We start from the raw sequence: 22,539 nt of genomic DNA on the forward strand, positions 1-22,539 counted from the left end.
TGGGGGAAAAAATAGGATCAAAAAAGATAAAAAGCGTTTATTGTGAGAACTGGTGAGGATGGCACACTTGCGAGAGAGCGCGTCTAAAAGTATGACGAAAGTGACGAAAGGCTGTAAGGAAAGCGTTTGCAGAACTGCTAGCCAAAGAATCATACAATATACTGTCAAACTCGTAACAAGAAAAATTATATAAAAAATTCACAGACAACATATGTTCACATTCATGGCACAATTCAAACGGGACCAGAAAATAATTATTTTCTCCCATTCACTTGCATTGACGGATGGGCGGGACTTACCAACTCTATATGGAGAAGGTTTGGGCGTGTTTATGCAAATGACTAACCTTGTGCAACGCTGCTGCTCATTTATAAAGAATACTCCGAATTCACTAACATCATAACGATGTTAAGAACAAATTCATGTGCGTATATGAACGTGTTGTGAATTAGGCAGAGATTTTTCGTGAGAAGTTCGCCTGCGGGTACAAATACGAAATAATCCACGCAGTTTTTAGTGAATGAGACTTAAGGCCAGATTTACTAAACAGGGCAAATTAGCATGAGAGCGCAATTCCAAAAAAGCACCGATGGGAGTGGATGCGGCCGGATAATTTCCATAATGACCAACATAATCTACCAAGAGCAGCGCAAATTAGCATCTGGTTTAAAATGTGCTTCTTTTGGAGCAGTAAATAATGGCGCAAATACCAGTAAATTGACTAGCGCAAACCTTAGTAAATCACCGTCCATGATTCATTTAAGTATTCTCCTCCCAAAAATGTTGCATCTGAATGGTAAACTCCTACAAATGCATATGCAATAAGGTCAGCCGCAAAAATAACTGTCTCCACACTTTTTCAGCGCAAAATTTTTCACTACGGAAAAATGCTGGCGCAAGCTGTTAGTAAATCTGGCCCCCAATGTCTTATGGTTGTTTTCAATGTAGTTGTGATCTTTTAAAAGCAGCTAATTGAAATGCTACCCTTTTCTACATCAGAAAAACGAATTAATTGTCTGTATTGCCAGCTTGGCATACACATTTTTTTTATTTGTTGGAAATATTGTGCTTTTTACATTTTCCCTCATTGTGTTAAACAGCTGATATCATGTTTAAATGTATCTGTATACCAAAAGATTTTGTTGTATCTGACACTAGATGTAATTTTATTCTATATGAATATATTGAAATATCAATTAGTAATTGAAATATATTGTCATTCCTTTTCAGAGATAAACGAATAAATGTTAAATAAATAAATATAAATAAAGAAATCTATTTATATTTCTTGGACTACACACACCTCCTCTGACATTGGAAAAGCACAACAACATCTTAATTTTCTGGGAATATTAAAGAAAGCAAGTTTGCCTCAGACACTTCTTGTGAACTTTTATTGATGTGCAGTAGAGCGTGTACTGACATGCATCACATCCTGGTGTGGTAGTTGTACAAGAGAAGAACAGAGAGTGCAACGAGCTAAAAAACAAACAAAAAAAACACGTATCTGTGTTTTTCCTTTCTGGTAGGAGATACAGGACAATTTACTCTCCTACAACAAGACTGAAAAATAGCTTTTTCTGCTAACTATTGAACACTTCCTGACTGGTTTCCATCTATAAATTATATTTGTAATTGCACTTCACACTTTAAACAGTATGTTGCTTTTTACTGTAGGCTTACTAATTGTTTTCTTATGTATCTTTTCTAACACTTTTAATCTATATTGATATTATTATATTTATTGTTGTGCTTTTGTCTATATTTTGTGTTCTTTTTTATGCTGTTGTTTTATGTGAATGTTTGAGAACCTGGGATGCTATTGCTAACAAAACTGTGTTGTTTCGCACATCAGTACAATGGCAATAAGGGCTTTAACTTAATATGTTAGTATAATACTGTAGATTTACTATTATCAAACAATAGAAACCATCATACTAAAGGGCATGCAGAAGGATGAAAGAATATCAACTGCATTCGTTTAATGATTTGCAGAGGTCTTTAATGATTAAGGGTCTTTAATGCTTCTATTTGATATAACTGTCGCAGTAAGCACTAAAGGATTAGTTTCATTTACAGAATGCACTGGTGAACTACACTTAACATTAGTCAAGAGAGACGGAATGTTGTCGTGTCAAATGGCCTCTGGTTTTCTCACATTGCATCACAGCCCTAGTGGTAGATTTTGTTTCTACCGGAAGGTGTGCTGGTCGTAAAGTTCTTGTTTATTTTCTTACAGTTATTCAAACGAGTTATCTATTGCTGTATAATTTTAAAGTTCTTGTAAATTTTCAGATGACATATATTGTGCTAGTTCCATGACGTTTATCTAATCTAATATTATGTCTCTATTGTTTTATGACCATAGGAACGGTGTTACAAGATGTTACATCATGCGAGTTTCCACACGGACGTTTTTATTGGCTGGACAGTAACAGCTCATACAGAAACAAAACCGTCTAGCAAAATCCGTCTATGAAATTCTGCTCACATTGGCTTCTGCTTAGGTTTTCTTTTCATTATTGTTATTTGAAGAGTTACACGGGAGGATGGGAGTGCCTAAATTTTATCGATGGATATCGGAGCGGTATCCGTGTCTGAGTGAAGTTGTCAAGGAGCATCAGGTGAGCTAGTTTGGCTAAATATAACAGGCCGCATAGAGATCATTTACAGCTGTGTGAACAGAAGATCAAACCTGGCACAAAAACCTTAGTTTTACTGTCCCTCCACCATAAATGTGTTATGTGTAGAGGAAATTTAATCTTTATGTTTTATCGGCATTGTATCTATGATGTACACTATGATGGTTGTGTCTTCAAATCTAATGAGCTGTGCTGTCTAACTAGACATTAATTTAAGGATCGTAGGCGCTTTCGAACGAGCTACAAATGCTAAACATTCAGCCAACGTTAGCTGTGATGAGGAGTTACAGGTGCAAGTGATTCAAGTCGGCAACATTTCTGGACCTTTTTCGGAACGCCCCTTTGAAACCCAGATTTGTTCCCTATCTTGGCAGCTCAATAGGTTTTGAAACATAGCCTATATTCTGCCAGTTATTAACAGCAATTGTTTTGTAATAGATTTAATGCATTAGTAATTTTGCATTTAATGTGGTTAACTTATTAAAATTATAGCGGATTTGGGGACTTGTGACTTACTGGACTATATATAGACTAGTGTTTAAATCAGTGTTATTTATATACTATTATACTAGTAGCCTATTCATTTTCAAAATTTAGCATTTATTTTTATTCATTTATTTTATTATTTAGTTTTCATTTTTTATATAATTTAATTTGTAACAATTTTGTTATGTTATAACATTATATTTGTTTTGTTATGTGCTTTTGTCATTTTTATGTTTATTTTGTAATTTTATATATAGCTTTAACTAATTAATTTTTACTTAAGTTTTAGTAAGTTTAGAAGTTTAACTTAATTCAACTTGGGTTCTTCATCTAATTTTTATATTTTATTTCACTTATCGAAAAACAATTTTTAGTTTTAGAATTAACAATTGAGTTTATACTAAACTATCTATCTATCTATCTATCTATCTATCTATCTATCTATCTATCTATCTATCTATCTATCTATCTATTTATCTATTTAAATCTATTTCTGAAATTACGTTATATTGTTCATGACATTAGTCATGTTTTGTCAAGTTTACACCAGCCAACTCGTGTTCTCTCCCTCATCACAGATCCCAGAGTTTGACAACCTATATTTAGATATGAATGGGATCATCCACCAGTGCTCCCACCCCAATGATGAGGATGTACACTTCCGTATTTCTGAAGAAAAAATATTCGCTGACATATTTCACTACCTGGAGGTGCTCTTTCGCATCATTAAGCCCAGGAAAGTGTTCTTCATGGCCGTCGATGGAGTCGCACCCAGGGCCAAGATGAACCAGCAGCGTGGGAGAAGATTCAGGTACAGCAAAAGACCCGTACAGAGCATATTTGTATATTGAATTTAGACTAAAATATGGAAGGCTGCTTTTACGATTTTTATTTACGGTTTTGTGACTGGTTATATAAAAGCATTTTTATTTAATTTCTTTTTGCATTGCTTTTTACATAGATTGACACTAGTGTACAACTAACTGACTGCTAGTGCAGATAAAGTTTGGGATCAGCAAGATTTAAAAAAAGAAAGAAATGAAAATAAATTTTATTCAGCAAGGATGCATTTAATTGATCATAAGCAAAGCATGTGAGCTTCGCTCAATATTCCGCTCTATGTCAATGCTCTCCGCTCAATAGCTCTCCGCCCAAGCGAAAGCTCCACTTATGTATTGTTCACACTCACTGGTAAAACGACGTTCGCTCAAATCCCACTCCGACATGAAATTTCTGTGTACTATACGTCTTTCTGTTTGTTATTAATTTCTTTAATATGTCTCAATTCAGAAGGCCTATAGATAACAGTTACATGATGTTAAACTGCAGAGCTTGTGCAAACCTAATCCACATTGACATGATCAGATGCTTTCTTAAAGGGATAGTTCACTCAAAAATGAAAATTAGAATTTACTCACCCATATGTTGTTCCAAACCCGTTAGACTTTCGTTTATCTTCGAAACACAAATTAAGATCTTTTTTATGATGTTCACTAGCAGTATACTGGTATTTCAAACTTATTTTTACCCCTAATCAAAGAACAAAAAAGAACTTTGCTGTGAGTATATCACAAAATGGATCTTTGCTCTCTCATTTTCTCCACGCTCCCATTCAATTTCATCTTCTTCATTCTTAACTTTGATGTAAACTGTGCATTTGTGTATAAGGTTCAATATTTGAACTCCATTATCTTAGACCTACTGATTATTTCACAGATTCTCGAACCAGCATATTTTGGGTCAAGTGAGTGGCCCCGAGCGGACTGAGTGAGCGGAGGGAATATCACCGCTCCGCTCAAATGCTCTGAAAGTCCTTTATAATTAAAAAAAAGATTTCTATTTCAAATAAGTGTTGTTTATAAGCTATATTATAATAAGAAATGTTTCTTGAGCACAGAATCAGTGTGAATATGAATCATAATATGAAAATGTAATAACTTTTGTCTGTGTTTTAAAGGTCAGCGAAAGAAGCCGAGGATAAAATCAAGAAGGCCTTGGAAAAGGGTGAAGTTTTGCCCACAGAGGCCAGATTTGACTCTAACTGCATCACTCCTGGTTCGTGTGCATTTTTATCACTCTCATTCTGTTGTCTTATACATATCTTTATCGCTCTCATGCTGTTGTGTCTCATGCTAGTTATGTTATATACCATTATTTGTCTATCATTGGATAGGATGATACATAAGAACCTTAAAGGGATCAAATCAAGAAGATTAAGATCTAAATTTTATGTTTGAAATATGGATTGGTTGGTCTGGTGTTTTGTTATGGGAGGTTCACTGGTGGGCCCTGATCTATAATGTTCTGAGAGATCTGTTTCTCTTGCTTGACCACTGTAGGAACGGATTTCATGGCCAGGCTACAGGAACAGCTTAAGTATTTTGTTCACAACAAACTGTCCACAGACAAATCATGGCAGGGAGTGAACGTGTATTTGTCTGGTCATGAGGTGAGTTGCAAGACTTCAGAGCTTTGTGTCGTGTGTGTTTCTGTGAAGTTCTTCTGATTCCCGTTTCATCACAGACCCCTGGTGAAGGAGAGCACAAGATCATGGAGTTCATTCGCTCTGAGAGCTCCAAACCGAGTCATAACCCAAACACAAGACACTGCCTTTATGGTCTGGATGCTGACCTGGTGAGTACAGTAGTGTATAATAGAGAGAATTCAGCCATAATCATAACGATTTTGTTTTTATTGATTTTAAGCTGTTTTTTTTTCTTTTCTTCTTGCTCTCTTTTTTTGTAGATAATGCTTGGCTTGACTAGCCACGAGCCTCATTTTTCTCTCCTCAGAGAGGAGGTGCGCTTCGGAGGCAAAAAGGCACAAAAGAGGTATGTGTGGCATTATTTTCACTGTGTCAAGATGAAAGTTTATTGTGTTCCTTTACAATGAGTTTTTCTGATCTGTAGGATAACAGCTCCTGAGGAGACAACCTTTCACTTGCTCCATCTCTCCCTTATGAGGGAATACATTGACTATGAGTTTTCAGAGCTCAGGGTGAGAATATATATACAACTCCTTTAGCCTGACGAGCACAACTCATGCCAAAACAAAGCTAAATGATTATGACAAGTCATCGTAAACAACATACTGCCTCAGTTGGCAAGATGTCAAGTGTAATATGCTGTGAAAATGACCTGCTGAATCATGTCATCATTTATCATGTATTTCCATCAGAATAAGATCTCGTTTGAGTATGACCTGGAGCGGATCATAGACGACTGGGTTCTGATGGGTTTCCTGGTGGGGAATGACTTCATCCCTCATCTTCCTCACTTGCACATCAATCACGATGCTCTGCCGCTGCTCTATCGAACTTACATCAGCGTGCTGCCCAGTCTGGGGGGTGAGTCAGTCCACCAGCCAATCACAGTGCATGTGACTTTGTTATGGTACTGTAATACTGAAATAGTGCTGATCATTGTCGTCTCCATCAGGCTACCTGAATGAAAACGGTCATCTCAACCTTACCCACTTTGAGAAGTACCTCGAGAAGTTGTCAGAGGTGAGTGTTTGGTATTTTTTCCACAAAAGTGTCAATGCATTATCAGTAATGCACACCCAGTATTATTTTCACAGTTCAAGAAAAGACAAGTATTCTTACTATACCGTACTATACTATATGATACTATATTGTGCTATTCTGTAATATACTATAATAGGGCTGGGCGAGATGTCAAATATTTACAATTAAGCACTTCTGTTTAAATTACAGCTGAGCGATCTGCCGATTTTTATATCGTGATCGATCTTGAAGACGTCCACAATCTACTTTTCATGCGAATCGCGGAGATCATGATCTTTTATGTCCTTCTAATAGCGGGACTTTTATTTTGATCGCTCTGAGAACGGCAGCGCCGAGAACGCTCACATTCTCCAGCTTCATTAGTTATGGTCTCTGTTTAACAGATTTGTCTTACTGGAAAGATCTGTTAAACAAAGAAAGGAAACTGTATGCGAAAGAGTATCATGGCGTTTGCTTTTAAATGATAAGTAACAGAAAGGCAAACACTATTAATACTTTCCCATTTACCGTCAGCGTTCAGCAAATGTGCATTTATATAATTTACAAATCTTTGAAAATCTAATAAACATTTAGTTTCACAAACCTTGCAGACTTAGTTGAATCCAGCTGTCAGATATTCTGAAGTGTGCATTTGTAACCTGCATGAACATGTTACTGTTATTCATATTTTTTCAAACAAAAAAAAAGAGGAGGGGATTGTAAATCCACCTCTTCAGCTCTTACTCCATGTCATTATCCTCTTCTCTGTTTTCAGTTTGATCGTGAGCACTTCAGTGAGGTGTTCGTGGATCTGAAGTGGTTTGAAAGTAAGGTGGGGAACAAATACCTGAACGAAGCAGCCGGGCTTGCCGCCGAGGAGGCTGATGTCAAAGCCTTGAAGAAGAGAAAGGTGAATATTAGCAGCATGCAGCAACCAGACGGATGGCACACCCAAACACACTGTATGAGGTGGTTTTTATTCCTCTCATATCAGTCAAATTTTCCTATACACGTTTAAAATCATGACAAACAATGAAACTATCCTTGTTTTAGAACAATGGTGTTTAAAGTTAGCCTGGCTAACGTCAGACGGTCTGGGAACCACGTGTTCATTTTCTCGTATTTGAGGCGTGGTTTACGAATGCCCAGAGCCGTTTATTGGGCGCTATGAATGTCTATCAAATGTGCCTGTATGTAGCTCATAGCCAATCGCTTCAATTATACCAGATGACGTATGTAGAGCGACAGAAATTCGACGAGGAAAAAGACGTTGGGTCAAAGATTTATTTGTACACGATGGCGTTTAGCGAATATTACCGTTTGTGCAAGATAAACATGAGGGTAGAAGGTAACGTCGAGTCTGATGCCATGTTGGATCCATAGATATAAACAAACTGCTTCGGTGTCGTCATCGTCTTGCTGCTCCCTCCCCGTTCTGTGATTGGTTCCCTTTTTCAGGGGAAAATTTGGTCCATGGTGTCCAGACTGCCTAGCAGCGTGAATAAAATCGCGCTGCGAGCAAGGCAGTATGGGGAAACCCAGGCTCGTTTAAAGTAGCCTTGCTGTAGAATAATGTGCTGCTCTGCTGCAATTGTCCCATAAGTCAAATGCCTCTGTTTCTGCTCTCACCACTTTTGTCTCATGAATGGGGCTTTAATGAATGAGTGCTGACTGCTCTTTTCTTGTTTATTGTGTAGCTCTCTCCTGATCCTTAATAACCATTTTTAAGAAAATTAATATTTGTTAACCTTTTACTATAAGGTTCTATTTGCTAACATTAGTCAACATTAAAAATTACTAATGCATTTAGCAATATTAGTTAGTCATTTCAGCAAGTACTAATGCTTTGTTAAAAAGAAATGTGTCTGTTCATATTATATAATGGAGTTAACATGAACTAGTTGTATTTTTATTAACTAATTAACAAAGATTAATACATATTGTCAACGTATTGCTCATTGTAAGTTAATGTTAGTAAATGCTAGTTAATGCAATAATTAATTAACGAGACCTCTTAAATTAGTACCAAATATATTTATATCTTTTTTCCATTCTTAATATTTGTTCATATATGACTTGCCTTATGCCAATGCTGCAAAACAGAATGCTTTTTCTGTGCTGTTTAGAAAAAACTAGTGATGCACTGAAATTTTGGCAAAGGAAAATACTGAAATTATTTTTTATATATATATATATATATATATATATATATATATATATAGTTTTGGATGGGTGAAATTATTAACCGAAGCAGTGCAGTTTAATACAATTTAATTTTGGTTTCAGTGTTTTGGTAAAAAATCCATTTCTGTGCATCACTAAAATGAAACTGGATCTTTTCTTATTCCAAAAAAGCACAATAAATGTGGTTCATACAACTAATGTGCTATATATGTATTGAGTGTTATGAAGCCATATCATTCCAATGTGTGACAAACTAAATGAAATGTCCATGTGAATTTCTTTTTTGCATTTCACACAAGAAAGAATGTCAGACAAGTTTGAACAAGATGAGGATAAGTGTCAGAATAATAACAGAGGGTCATTTTTGGGTGTTTCCTTTGTTTTTAGTCTTCAGACGACTCTCTCTGTCTTTCCGCTCTTGATGGAGTCAGAGAATCTCACAGCACTCCAGGAAGAGGTACACAAACCCACACCCCAAATTCATTACTCTTGAGAATTGGTCTAGATACTGGCTAGCACTTTATTTTATTGTCCTGTGTATGGACTTACTATAAAAACTAGGTACTAACCCTGAACCCAAACCTGAATCTAACCTTAACTCATATTAAGTCTAAGGAATTACCTCATGTTACTCAGTACTTTTTTGTGTAAGTGCATGTACTGTAAAAGGACGTGCAAGCAGACATTTAAACACATTTTAAAGCATTGAGCTTCTAAATAAGGCTTAATATTTCCCACAATGCACTAGAAGGCGCAGAGGAGGATGGTGAGGATGATGACATGTTTGAAACAGAGTTTCGACAGTATAAGCGCACCTACTACATGACCAAGATGGGTGTTGAAGTCGTCTCAGAGTGAGTCTCCATTCATTTTAAGTTTGGATAGGATGGAAGATGTATGATTTCTCTGTGCATTTAAAAGTGAATGGTTCTGAAAATTCTAATTTTCTCTGTGTTAATATTGCAGTGAGTTTTTGGCCAATCAGGCTAAATGTTACGTGGAGGGAATCCAGTGGATCTTGCATTACTACTACCATGGAGTTCAGTCTTGGAGCTGGTGAGCTAAGAGAGAGTGAAAAAATGTAGTGAGTCGTGCTTAAAAGTAGTGCTGCACGATTTAGGTAATAAATCTTAATAGCAATTTTTCCCCTGATAAATAATGGGATTTAAAATGCGATAAAAAACAAAACAAGGAATAAATCTAAATAATCCAGGTTTGCTCTGCTTGTTTGCAGGGCTGCACAATTTGGCCAAAATATTGTGATTTTTATATATACATATACATATACATACACACACATATGGCTATAAAATAAAAATAATCAATAATTACAGCAACAATAATAATTATTCATTTTTATAATTACTATTATTTAATAAATATACAAATTACTAAAAACAATATTGTAATAATTTTCTGTAAAATAAAAAGTTTAAAAGAAATAATATAATATTTATTTTATTTTACTTTACAACTGTAAAATTACAATATATTTATTAATTCTTATCTTAATTTTTAAACGTGAAACCATCCAACTTTTATTTTGACAGAAAACCACAGGGAGCCCCTTTAAAGCTTCTCTTTTGATAAGTGCTTCTCATTACAAGTTTGGGAAGATGATTGTTGTGTTTCCAGTGTTATAAATGACCCATACTCAGAGATGAGTTTTTGTGGAGCAGAATTTACTGTAAACTGAACTGTTCTGAGACGCTGCAAACACCGGCGGATAATGAGCTGAATAATTCACAGCCTTTGCAATTTAACAATCGCACAAAGCCATATTGCGATTTCAATTTTATTTAGAATCTAAATTTTAGATTAATCATACAGTCCTACTTAAAAGGATTAGGGAACATGTATTAATGTCGGCATGAAACGGAAGTTCAGATTGTCTGTTCTTTCCTGTTGTGATGTATAGCCCAATGAAACGGCTTCCTGAACAAGAAAAATGTAGGGGGGGACTTGATTTTGTCCATTGGGAATTGATTGGATTGTTGTGGTTTGCTATTGGTGGATCTTTAATGTGAGTGACAGGTTGTCCCGCCCTCACGCCAGTAAACACATCATCAGAGAAGAGATGACGCTGCAAGAGGGAGAGGAAGTTATTTTGATTAACTATTATGAGGGCACATGAATTGGAAAAAAAAGTGTGCATGGATATCATTTATAATAAATACTGCAATATTCCATAAAAAAATGGTCAATTTTGATTTCATGGTGACTTAAATAAATCTGGTTGGTTTTGATCTGTTGGCTTTAAAGGGAACTTAGTGCTCCTCTCGTATCGCTACAGGTATTATCCGTACCACTACGCTCCCTTCCTTTCTGATGTGAGAAATATCTCTAGTCTCAAGTTGACCTTTGATCTGGCCAAACCCTTCATGCCATTTGAGCAGCTCTTGGCCGTCCTGCCATCAGCCAGCAAAGACCTTCTTCCACAGGGTTACCAGGTGACACACACTTCACGTCCTCGTCACCTTCATGTTTGTTTGAAACTTATCGTCATTCACTGACAGTATGTCCTTCACAGCATCTGATGACATCACTGAGCTCACCCATTGTTGAGTATTACCCACAAGACTTCAAAACGGACCTGAATGGCAAACAGCAGGAGTGGGAGGCCGTGGTGCTCATCCCGTTTATCGACGAGGTGCTTTAAACATCTGCATTCACTGTGTATCTTGCCATAAGATCTGTGTTGTTAGTGCACTTTCATGATATGTATGTGTTTGCGTTCAGAAATGCTTGTTAGCTGCTATGGAGCCCTACACTGATAAACTGACTCAATCGGAGAAAGCCAGGAACAGACATACTGAGTGTGCCGTCTACTGCTTTGATAAAGAGCTGGACTATGCCTACAGCTCGTCTCTGCCACAACTCTTCCCCAACATCGTTCACTGCCATGTGAGGTATGTCCTGTCGCCCACTCTGATGTTGAATCTGCAAGCCGAGGATACACACTTTTGTATTTGTGCTTTACACTTGACACTTTATTTTTAGCATATTCAGGGTGTCCGCGCGGTAGTAAAAGGTAGTAAAAAGAATCTACCAAAATTAAGGCCCTTGAAAGGTAGTAAAAGGTAACAAACGCAATTTGACTTGGTAGTAAATTTTTCATCACCACCTCAATATGTAGATATGGAATTAGACCATATCGATATCGATATAGTTCAAACGCGCTGTGATCCTTGCTCCCTGCGCCCCCGCTTCTCCGCCCCTCCTTTTCCACTCTGCGTGCGTGTTTAGAGCTTTATGTTATGAGATGCGAATCATGACTACTTCAGAAAACCCAGCACAATAGGAACTACCAGGCAGTGACATAAGTGTACGCTGAAATAAAGTCTTTCACCTCAGAAAAACGGACTTTCTTGTCCTGTCAGCCGTTATCCTGTTCTCGGAGCGCACACTCAATTGCACGCGCAAATGCGGCGGCGCGCTCTGTGTATCGCCTCACTGCATATAAAGTGCAAAAGAAACTACGAGCATGCAACGCCGTTACGTTGTAAATTACACAAATTAAAAGTAATGCAGGTATGATTTTCATTCTATTCACCAGGAGCAGTTTCCATGTTTCATTAACAGTTATTGTTAGTATTGTGTATTCACCATGGTAACTGTCGTTTCCATATTAACCCCAAAATGATTCAAAAATTTTCAAATTTTCTTTGTGTTATTTTTTATATTTTTAAATGACTAGTGGCTCATACCAACATTGTATTAAAAAACTAGTTTGGGACTGCTATTTAATAGCTTTAGCATAGGCCTAATATTTTTTTATTAGTAGCCTACTAGTCTTTGCTATTAGTCATATTCTTACAATTTATGCCAAGTAAAGGGGGACAGTACTTGTGTGTGTTTTATAATTTGCCTATATATATATATATATATAGGCAAATTATAACATGTTTATAACACCCAAAGGTGAAGAAACCTGTTTATTATTTATTCATTTGATTTTGCAACTGTTCACTGAAATAGCCGGTTTCAGTTAAACTACTTGTGACATGTCATATTTGGCTTTGACTTTGACTGAACATTTGCTCTCAGTTTGCGGAAACAATATTGGGATATATATTGTATATCGATATTCAGCCTAAATATATCGGGATATAACTTTTGGTCCATATCGCCCAGCTCTAAAGGTCAGCTGTCGTCGCACCACCTCAGCAGCAAACCAGTGCCACCAGCACCACCCTGGCAGCGATAGCCAGACAGCAGACCTCAGGGCTGAGGTTCTCTGGTGCCTGAACATCGCAGCCAACCATCATTCATATAATTCGAATGAGGGCATTGGGGAATTGTTCGAAAACATGTTCACTGACTCCGATATAGCCGAAAGTTTTGCGTGTGGCAAGGATAGAGCTAATATGTATGATGGGTGTGACAGTGTCACACTTATACCTTAAAGTAAGTAGTAAGTGGTGCTTTGCATACCCCTCCCACACCCCCCCCAAAAAGGGCTGCTGCTTGATGTCGTGTTGGTAGTAAAAAATATTGTGGAGGTAGTAAAAAAGGTAGTAAAAGGTAGTAAATTCATCTCTATGATTCCTGCATATACCCTGATATTCTATTTATCATTTCTAATTATTATTTATTTATTATTACTGATAATAATAGTAATAAATTATGCATTCATTTAGTATGGCACACTATTGTATTTACATTTACTCTTTTAACTTTACAATTAACAGATCAATTCTAATTATTTATTTTGTAAATAATAATAATAAGCTATGTATTTAAATGTGATGTCACTTTTTTTACACTTGATACTTTATAATTAACATACATTTTAATTATTATTATTTATTATTATGTCACTCTTTTGAATTAATTTACGTTTGAACATTTTCAAATTAATAGATACATTCTGATTATTTCTATTTATTGTTAGATTCTATTACTTTTGATGATGTTGATAATTATACTTATAATAAAATTATGCATTCATTTTAAAATGGTGTCGCACTTGTATTTACATTTACACTTTACAATTAACAGATACATTCTAATTATTATTTCTAATCATTATTTATTATTACTGATAATAAAAATAAAAACAAGTCATGATCATTGCGTTCATTTTGATATGTCACACTATTGTACTGTATATACATTAAACTTTACAATTAACAGATAAATTCTAATTATTTCTAGTTTTTTATTTTTTTTAATAATAATACCTCATGCCTTCATTTTATTTGGTTTCACACTTTTGTATTTACATTTATACTTTACACAGTACAATTAACAAAATAAATTAATAATTCCTAATTTGTTTTTTTATCATTGTTAATAATAGTAATAAAAATAATATAAATATTATTATTAGGGGCCAAGCACCGAAGGTGCGGAGGCACCTATTGTATCTGTTCCGTTTCTTATTATTATTAGGGGCCAAGCACCGAAGGTGCGGAGGCACCTATTGTATCTGTTCCGTTTCTTATTAGGGGCCAAGCACCGAAGGTGCGGAGGCACCTATTGTATCTGTTCCGTTTCTTATTATTAGGGGCCAAGCACCGAAGGTGCGGAGGCACCTATTGTATCTGTTCCGTTTCTTATTATTATTATTATTATTATTATTATTATTATTCTTCCGCCATGGGAGTCTATGGCAGCCCATAGAACCGATTGCGGGAAAGTTGTTTTGGTTTGACATTCTGATAGAGGACCGTCTCAACATTAAATACACCAATTTTGGTGTTTCTAAGTCATTCCCTCTAGCGCCACCACCTGTCCAAAGTTTCACTTTTATTTTGCTAATAACTTTTGAACCGTAAGGCCAATCAGCGAAATTCTTTTTTCCTCTGATTCCTGAGCTCATGGCGATTCGATTGCACCCTATGACGTCATTTGCCGTCATAAAAATATGGCCGCCATCTTGAATTTTCAAAAAAAGCTACTTTTTCGAACTCGTCCTAGACGGTTTGTCCGATTTGCACGAAAATTGAACCAGATCATCTTCAGGTAGTGCTGACAAAAAGTTATGGAATTCAAATGGATTCGTCAAACCGTTTTCGATAAACGCACAAATACATTTTACGTAGCGCTAGCAAAAACAGTCGTAAGGCCGTATCTCCGCAACGGTTTATCGTATTCAGACCAAACTTGGTACTTGTACTCACAAGCATGACCTGAGGCTACATGCTGTGTTTCGGCGCAGCGCCACCTACTGGTCCGGAGATATGAAAAATGGCTATTTTTGCTTATAACTTCTGAACAGTTTGTCCAAAAATCATACAATTGGTCTCGTTAGATTCAGGGCAACATGCCGAGTCGACTGATATCCAATTTGACCATATCGGTCATTTTGGCTGTCGGCCATTTTGAATTTTGTGCTAAAATTCTGTATTTTATGAACGCATGAACGGATTGTTAAGAAATGTGGTATGGGTCATCAGCACAATGCCCTGAATGAGCCTGAGAAGTTTCGAAACAGCGCCACCTAGTGGTGAATTTTTTTTTTCAAATGCTTATAACTTTGGGTGTGGTCGACTTATTTTCACGAAACTCATCTTTTTAGACTCCTGAATCGTTGCCGAGTCCTACGATACCAAACATGCTAGGTTTCGCCTTACGGTTTGTGTAGCGTTGTGATTTAGCGCTTAAAAAACATTTGGCTATATCTTTGAAACCGCTAGTCCGATCGAGACGAAACCACCGTCAGAAGTTTGGAAACATAGGTCGATAGCTATACGCCAATGCCCAAATGCGAAAATATTGATGTTTAGGGGTACTAATTTCCAATCAAAGTCATGTGTCAGTCATTTTTTTCGTGTTTTTTCATATAAATGTCTATAACTCCGAAGCGAATTGAGATATTTTCACCAAAATTGACACACATATGTATGGGCTCACTCTGAGGACACGTAAAAAAAATTGTGGGACTGAGCCTCTTGGTGGCGCTATAATTGAACAAAATATGAAATTCCCATTGACTTCAATACAGTTTTGTGAAATAAAATGCTATACTAAACAAATGCATTGGTGTAATATTACGAAACTCAGATTGTGTCATCAGCACCATCCCCTGAAGGCAACCAAAATATTTCAAGACAGCGCCACCTAGTGGTCAAAAGTTATAACAAAATTTCCAAAAAGGCTAATAACTTTTGAATAAATCTGGCTATTGAAATGCCACGGGTCTTAATAGATTCCTTGGGTCAAGCCGAGAACATAGATACCAAGTTTTCCTTATTTGGCCAAACTTCCTGTCCGCCATCTTGATTTTCATTCAAAACCTACTTTTTCGAACTCCTCCTAGACCGTTTGTCCGATTTTCACCAAAATCGAATCGTATCATCTCCAGACTGTGCCGACAAAAAGTTATGGATTTCGTGTCGATTGATGAAACCGTTTTCGTATAGCACAGCAGAAAAGTTGAGGCATGATGCCAAAATGACTATTCAGGCTTTATATCTGCAATGCCTCGACATATTGACACAAAACTTTGTATGTGTCACTGTCTCCTTACTCTGACCACACCACATCAATTTCGTAACAGCGCCACCTTTTGGTCAAAAGTGACAATCCATTAAATCATATTTTGAATCACTTTTTACATGATTTTTCAGCCATTTCGCCTAAAATCCTCTTTAAATGTCTTTAATTGCTCATTGTTGCAGTTGGTCTGACACTTTCAGACATGTTGGCATGTCTTGTCGTCTTATTCTGCTTGGCCCCGGTAATTGCTGCTTGCAGCTATATTTATTATTATTATTCTTCCTTCTTCCGACTGGGAGTCTATGGCAGCCCATAGAACCGATTGCGGGAAAGTTGTTTTGGTTTGACATTCTGATAGAGGACCGTCTCAACATTAAATACACCAATTTTGGTGTTTCTAAGTCATTCCTTCTAGCGCCACCACCTGTCCAAAATTTCACTTTTATTTTGCTAATAACTTTTGAACCGTAAGGCCAATCAGCGAAATTCTTTTTTCCAATGATTCCTGAGCTCATGGCGATTCGATTGCACCCTATGACGTCATTTGCCGTCATAAAAATATGGCCGCCATCTTGAATTTTCAAAAAAAGCTACTTTTTCGAACTCGTCCTAGACGGTTTGTCCGATTTGCACGAAAATTGAACCAGATCATCTTCAGGTAGTGCTGACAAAAAGTTATGGAATTCAAATGGATTCGTCAAACCGTTTTCGATAAACGCACGAATACATTTTACGTAGCGCTAGCAAAAACAGTCGTAAGGCCGTATCTCCGCAACGGTTTATCGTATTCAGACCAAACTTGGTACTTGTACTCACAAGCATGACCTGAGGCTACATGATGTGTTTCGGCGCAGCGCCACCTACTGGTCCGGAGATATGAAAAATGGCTATTTTTGCTTTTAACTTCTGAACAGTTTGTCCAAAAATCATACAATTGGTCTCGTTAGATTCAGGGCAACATGCCGAGTCGACTGATATCCAATTTGACCATATCGGTCATTTTGGCTGTCGGCCATTTTGAATTTTGTGCTAAAATTCTGTATTTTATGAACGCATGAACGGATTGTTACGAAACGTGGTATGGGTCATCAGCACAATGCCCTGAATGAGCCTGAGAAGTTTCGAAACAGCGCCACCTAGTGGTGAATTTTTTTTTTCAAATGCTTATAACTTTGGGTGTGGTCGACTTATTTTCACGAAACTCATCTTTTTAGACTCCTGAATCGTTGCCGAGTCCTATGATACCAAACATGCTAGGTTTCGCCTTACGGTTTGTGTAGCGTTGTGATTTAGCGCTTAAAAAACATTTGGCTATATCTTTGAAACCGCTAGTCCGATCGAGATGAAACCACCGTCAGAAGTTTGGAAACATAGGTCGATAGCTATACGCCAATGCCCAAATGCGAAAATATTGATGTTTAGGGGTAGTAAATTCCAAACAAAGTCATGTGTCAGTCATTTTTTACATGTTTTTTCATATAAATGTCTATAACTCCGAAGCGAATTGAGATATTTTCACCAAAATCGACACACATATGTATGAGCTCACTCTGAGGACATGTAAAAAAGATGGTGGGACTCAGCCTCTTGGTGGCGCTATAATAGAACAAAACATGAAATTCCCATTGACTTCAATGCAGTTTTGTGAAATAAAATGCTATACTAAACAAATGCATTGGTGTAATATTACGAAACTCAAAATGTGCCATCAGCACCATCCCCTGAAGGTACCCAAAATATTTCGAGACAGTGCCACCTAGTGGTCAAAAGTTATAACAAAATTTACAAAACTGCTAATAACTTTTGAATAAGTTGGCCTATTGTAATGCAACTGGTCTTAATAGATTCCTTGGGTCAAGACGAGAACATAGATACCAAGGTTTCCTTATTTGGCCTAGCTTCCTGTCCGCCATCTTGATTTTCATTCAAAACCTACTTTTTCGAACTCCTCCTAGACCGTTTGTCCGATTTTCACCAAAATCGAATCGTATCATCTCCAGAGTGTGCTGACTAAAAGTTATGGATTTCGTGTCTATAGACGAAACCGTTTTCGTATAGCGTAGCAGCAAAGTTGAAGCATGATGCTAAAAGCACTATTCAGGCTTTATCTCTGCAATGGCTTGACATATTGACACCAAACTTTGTATGTGTCATTGTTACTTCACTCTGACCACATCACATCAGTTTGTAACTGCGCCACCTATTGGTCGAAAGTGATAATCCATTAAATCATATTTTGAATGACTTTTTATATGATTTTTCAGCCATTTCGCCTAAAATCCTCTTTAAATGTATTTAATTGCTCATTTTTGCAGTTGGTCTGACACCTTCAGCCATGTTGGCATATCCTGTCATCTGCTTGCGCTTGGCCCCGATAATTGCTGCTTGCAGCTATATTTATTATTATTATTCTTCCGCCATGGGAGTCTATGGCAGCCCATAGAACCGATTGCGGGAAAGTTGTTTTGGTTTGACATTCTGATAGAGGACCGTCTCAACATTAAATACACCAATTTTGGTGTTTCTAAGTCATTCCCTCTAGCGCCACCACCTGTCCAAAGTTTCACTTTTACTTTGCTAATAACTTTTGAACCGTAAGGCCAATCAGCGAAATTCTTTTTTTCTCTGATTCCTGAGCTCATGGCGATTCGATTGCACCCTATGACGTCATTTTCCGTCATAAAAATATGGCCGCCATCTTGAATTTTCAAAAAAAGCTACTTTTTCGAACTCGTCCTAGACGGTTTGTCCGATTTGCACGAAAATTGAACCAGATCATCTTCAGGTAGTGCTGACAAAAAGTTATGGAATTCAAATGGATTCGTCAAACCGTTTTCGATAAACGCACAAATACATTTTACGTAGCGCTAGCAAAAACAGTCGTAAGGCCGTATCTCCGCAACGGTTTATCGTATTCAGACCAAACTTGGTACTTGTACTCACAAGCATGACCTGAGGCTACATGCTGTGTTTCGGCGCAGCGCCACCTACTGGTCCGGAGATATGAAAAATGGCTATTTTTGCTTATAACTTCTGAACAGTTTGTCCAAAAATCATACAATTGGTCTCGTTAGATTCAGGGCAACATGCCGAGTCGACTGATATCCAATTTGACCATATCGGTCATTTTGGCTGTCGGCCATTTTGAATTTTGTGCTAAAATTCTGTATTTTATGAACGCATGAACGGATTGTTACGAAACGTGGTATGGGTCATCAGCACAATGCCCTGAATGAGCCTGAGAAGTTTCGAAACAGCGCCACCTAGTGGTGAATTTTTTTTTTCAAATGCTTATAACTTTGGGTGTGGTCGACATATTTTCACGAAACTCATCTTTTTAGACTCCTGAATCGTTGCCGAGTCCTACGATACCAAACATGCTAGGTTTTGCCTTACGGTTTGTGTAACGTTGTGATTTAGCGCTTAAAAAACATTTGGCTATATCTTTGAAACCGCTAGTCCGATCGAGACGAAACCACCGTCAGAAGTTTGGAAACATAGGTCGATAGCTATACGCCAATGCCCAAATGCGAAAATATTGATGTTTAGGGGTACTAATTTCCAATCAAAGTCATGTGTCAGTCATTTTTTTCGTGTTTTTTCATATAAATGTCTATAACTCCGAAGCGAATTGAGATATTTTCACCAAAATTGACACACATATGTATGGGCTCACTCTGAGGACACGTAAAAAAAATTGTGGGACTGAGCCTCTTGGTGGCGCTATAATTGAACAAAATATGAAATTCCCATTGACTTCAATACAGTTTTGTGAAATAAAATGCTATACTAAACAAATGCATTGGTGTAATATTACGAAACTCAGATTGTGTCATCAGCACCATCCCCTGAAGGCAACCAAAATATTTCAAGACAGCGCCACCTAGTGGTCAAAAGTTATAACAAAATTTCCAAAAAGGCTAATAACTTTTGAATAAATCTGGCTATTGAAATGCCACGGGTCTTAATAGATTCCTTGGGTCAAGCCGAGAACATAGATACCAAGTTTTCCTTATTTGGCCAAACTTCCTGTCCGTCATCTTGATTTTCATTCAAAACCTACTTTTTCGAACTCCTCCTAGACCGTTTGTCCGATTTTCACCAAAATCGAATCGTATCATCTCCAGACTGTGCCGACAAAAAGTTATGGATTTCGTGTCGATTGATGAAACCGTTTTCGTATAGCACAGCAGCAAAGTTGAGGCATGATGCCAAAATGACTATTCAGGCTTTATATCTGCAATGCCTCGACATATTGACACAAAACTTTGTATGTGTCACTGTCTCCTTACTCTGACCACACCACATCAATTTCGTAACAGCGCCACCTTTTGGTCAAAAGTGACAATCCATTAAATCATATTTTGAATCACTTTTTACATGATTTTTCAGCCATTTCGCCTAAAATCCTCTTTAAATGTCTTTAATTGCTCATTGTTGCAGTTGGTCTGACACTTTCAGACATGTTGGCATGTCTTGTCGTCTTATTCTGCTTGGCCCCGGTAATTGCTGCTTGCAGCTATATTTAGGGGCCAAGCACCGAAGGTGCGGAGGCACCTATTGTATCTGTTCCGTTTCTTATTATTATTATTAGGGGCCAAGCACCGAAGGTGCGGAGGCACCTATTGTATCTGTTCCGTTTCTTATTATTATTATTATTATTATTATTATTATTATTCTTCCGCCATGGGAGTCTATGGCAGCCCATAGAACCGATTGCGGGAAAGTTGTTTTGGTTTGACATTCTGATAGAGGACCGTCTCAACATTAAATACACCAATTTTGGTGTTTCTAAGTCATTCCCTCTAGCGCCACCACCTGTCCAAAGTTTCACTTTTATTTTGCTAATAACTTTTGAACCGTAAGGCCAATCAGCGAAATTCTTTTTTCCTCTGATTCCTGAGCTCATGGCGATTCGATTGCACCCTATGACGTCATTTGACGTCATAAAAATATGGCCGCCATCTTGAATTTTCAAAAAAAGCTACTTTTTCGAACTCGTCCTAGACGGTTTGTCCGATTTGCACGAAAATTGAACCAGATCATCTTCAGGTAGTGCTGACAAAAAGTTATGGAATTCAAATGGATTCGTCAAACCGTTTTCAATAAACGCACAAATACATTTTACGTAGCGCTAGCAAAAACAGTCGTAAGGCCGTATCTCCGCAACGGTTTATCATATTCAGACCAAACTTGGTACTTGTACTCACAAGCATGACCTGAGGCTACATGCTGTGTTTCGGCGCAGCGCCACCTACTGGTCCGGAGTTATGAAAAATGGCTATTTTTGCTTATAACTTCTGAACAGTTTGTCCAAAAATCATACAATTGGTCTCGTTAGATTCAGGGCAACATGCCGAGTCGACTGATATCCAATTTGACCATATCGGTCATTTTGGCTGTCGGCCATTTTGAATTTTGTGCTAAAATTCTGTATTTTATGAACGCATGAACAGATTGTTACGAAACGTGGTATGGGTCATCAGCACAATGCCCTGAATGAGCCTGAGAAGTTTCGAAACAGCGCCACCTAGTGGTGAATTTTTTTTTTCAAATGCTTATAACTTTGGGTGTGGTCGACTTATTTTCACGAAACTCATCTTTTTAGACTCCTGAATCGTTGCCGAGTCCTACGATACCAAACATGCTAGGTTTTGCCTTACGGTTTGTGTAGCGTTGTGATTTAGCGCTTAAAAAACATTTGGCTATATCTTTGAAACCGCTAGTCCGATCGAGACGAAACCACCGTCAGAAGTTTGGAAACATAGGTCGATAGCTATGCGCCAATGCCCAAATGCGAAAATATTGATGTTTAGGGGTACTAATTTCCAATCAAAGTCATGTGTCAGTCATTTTTTTCGTGTTTTTTCATATAAATGTCTATAACTCCGAAGCGAATTGAGATATTTTCACCAAAATTGACACACATATGTATGGGCTCACTCTGAGGACACGTAAAAAAAATTGTGGGACTGAGCCTCTTGGTGGCGCTATAATTGAACAAAATATGAAATTCCCATTGACTTCAATACAGTTTTGTGAAATAAAATGCTATACTAAACAAATGCATTGGTGTAATATTACGAAACTCAGATTGTGTCATCAGCACCATCCCCTGAAGGCAACCAAAATATTTTAAGACAGCGCCACCTAGTGGTCAAAAGTTATAACAAAATTTCCAAAAAGGCTAATAACTTTTGAATAAATATGGCTATTGAAATGCCACGGGTCTTAATAGATTCCTTGGGTCAAGCCGAGAACATAGATACCAAGTTTTCC

At 37.3% G+C, this 22,539-nt stretch overlaps 1 protein-coding gene across 2 annotated transcripts in view; it reads left to right on the plus strand.

Annotated features, from left to right (window-relative positions):
* The first annotated feature begins 2,402 nt into the window (after positions 1-2,402).
* The window catches only part of xrn1 (5'-3' exoribonuclease 1), a 96,848-nt gene continuing 76,711 nt past the window's right edge, over positions 2,403-22,539 (plus strand). Inside the window, exons 1-16 of one of the 2 annotated variants that reach the window (XM_081374439.1) lie at positions 2,403-2,624; positions 3,707-3,939; positions 5,086-5,183; positions 5,468-5,577; positions 5,652-5,762; positions 5,874-5,959; positions 6,038-6,125; positions 6,306-6,474; positions 6,566-6,633; positions 7,409-7,543; positions 9,205-9,274; positions 9,566-9,671; positions 9,784-9,873; positions 11,111-11,267; positions 11,348-11,467; positions 11,557-11,726. In XM_081374439.1, coding sequence (XP_081230565.1) covers positions 2,550-2,624; positions 3,707-3,939; positions 5,086-5,183; positions 5,468-5,577; positions 5,652-5,762; positions 5,874-5,959; positions 6,038-6,125; positions 6,306-6,474; positions 6,566-6,633; positions 7,409-7,543; positions 9,205-9,274; positions 9,566-9,671; positions 9,784-9,873; positions 11,111-11,267; positions 11,348-11,467; positions 11,557-11,726 — 1,886 coding nt within the window. In that variant the 5' untranslated portion in view covers positions 2,403-2,549. The remainder of the gene's footprint in view (positions 2,625-3,706; positions 3,940-5,085; positions 5,184-5,467; positions 5,578-5,651; positions 5,763-5,873; positions 5,960-6,037; positions 6,126-6,305; positions 6,475-6,565; positions 6,634-7,408; positions 7,544-9,204; positions 9,275-9,565; positions 9,672-9,783; positions 9,874-11,110; positions 11,268-11,347; positions 11,468-11,556; positions 11,727-22,539) is intronic. The other variant, XM_081374440.1, reaches the window with a different exon arrangement.

The sequence above is a fragment of the Scardinius erythrophthalmus genome, assembly GCF_964197995.2.
Source record: "Scardinius erythrophthalmus genome assembly, chromosome: 9".
Taxonomy (NCBI): Eukaryota; Metazoa; Chordata; class Actinopteri; order Cypriniformes; family Leuciscidae; genus Scardinius; species Scardinius erythrophthalmus.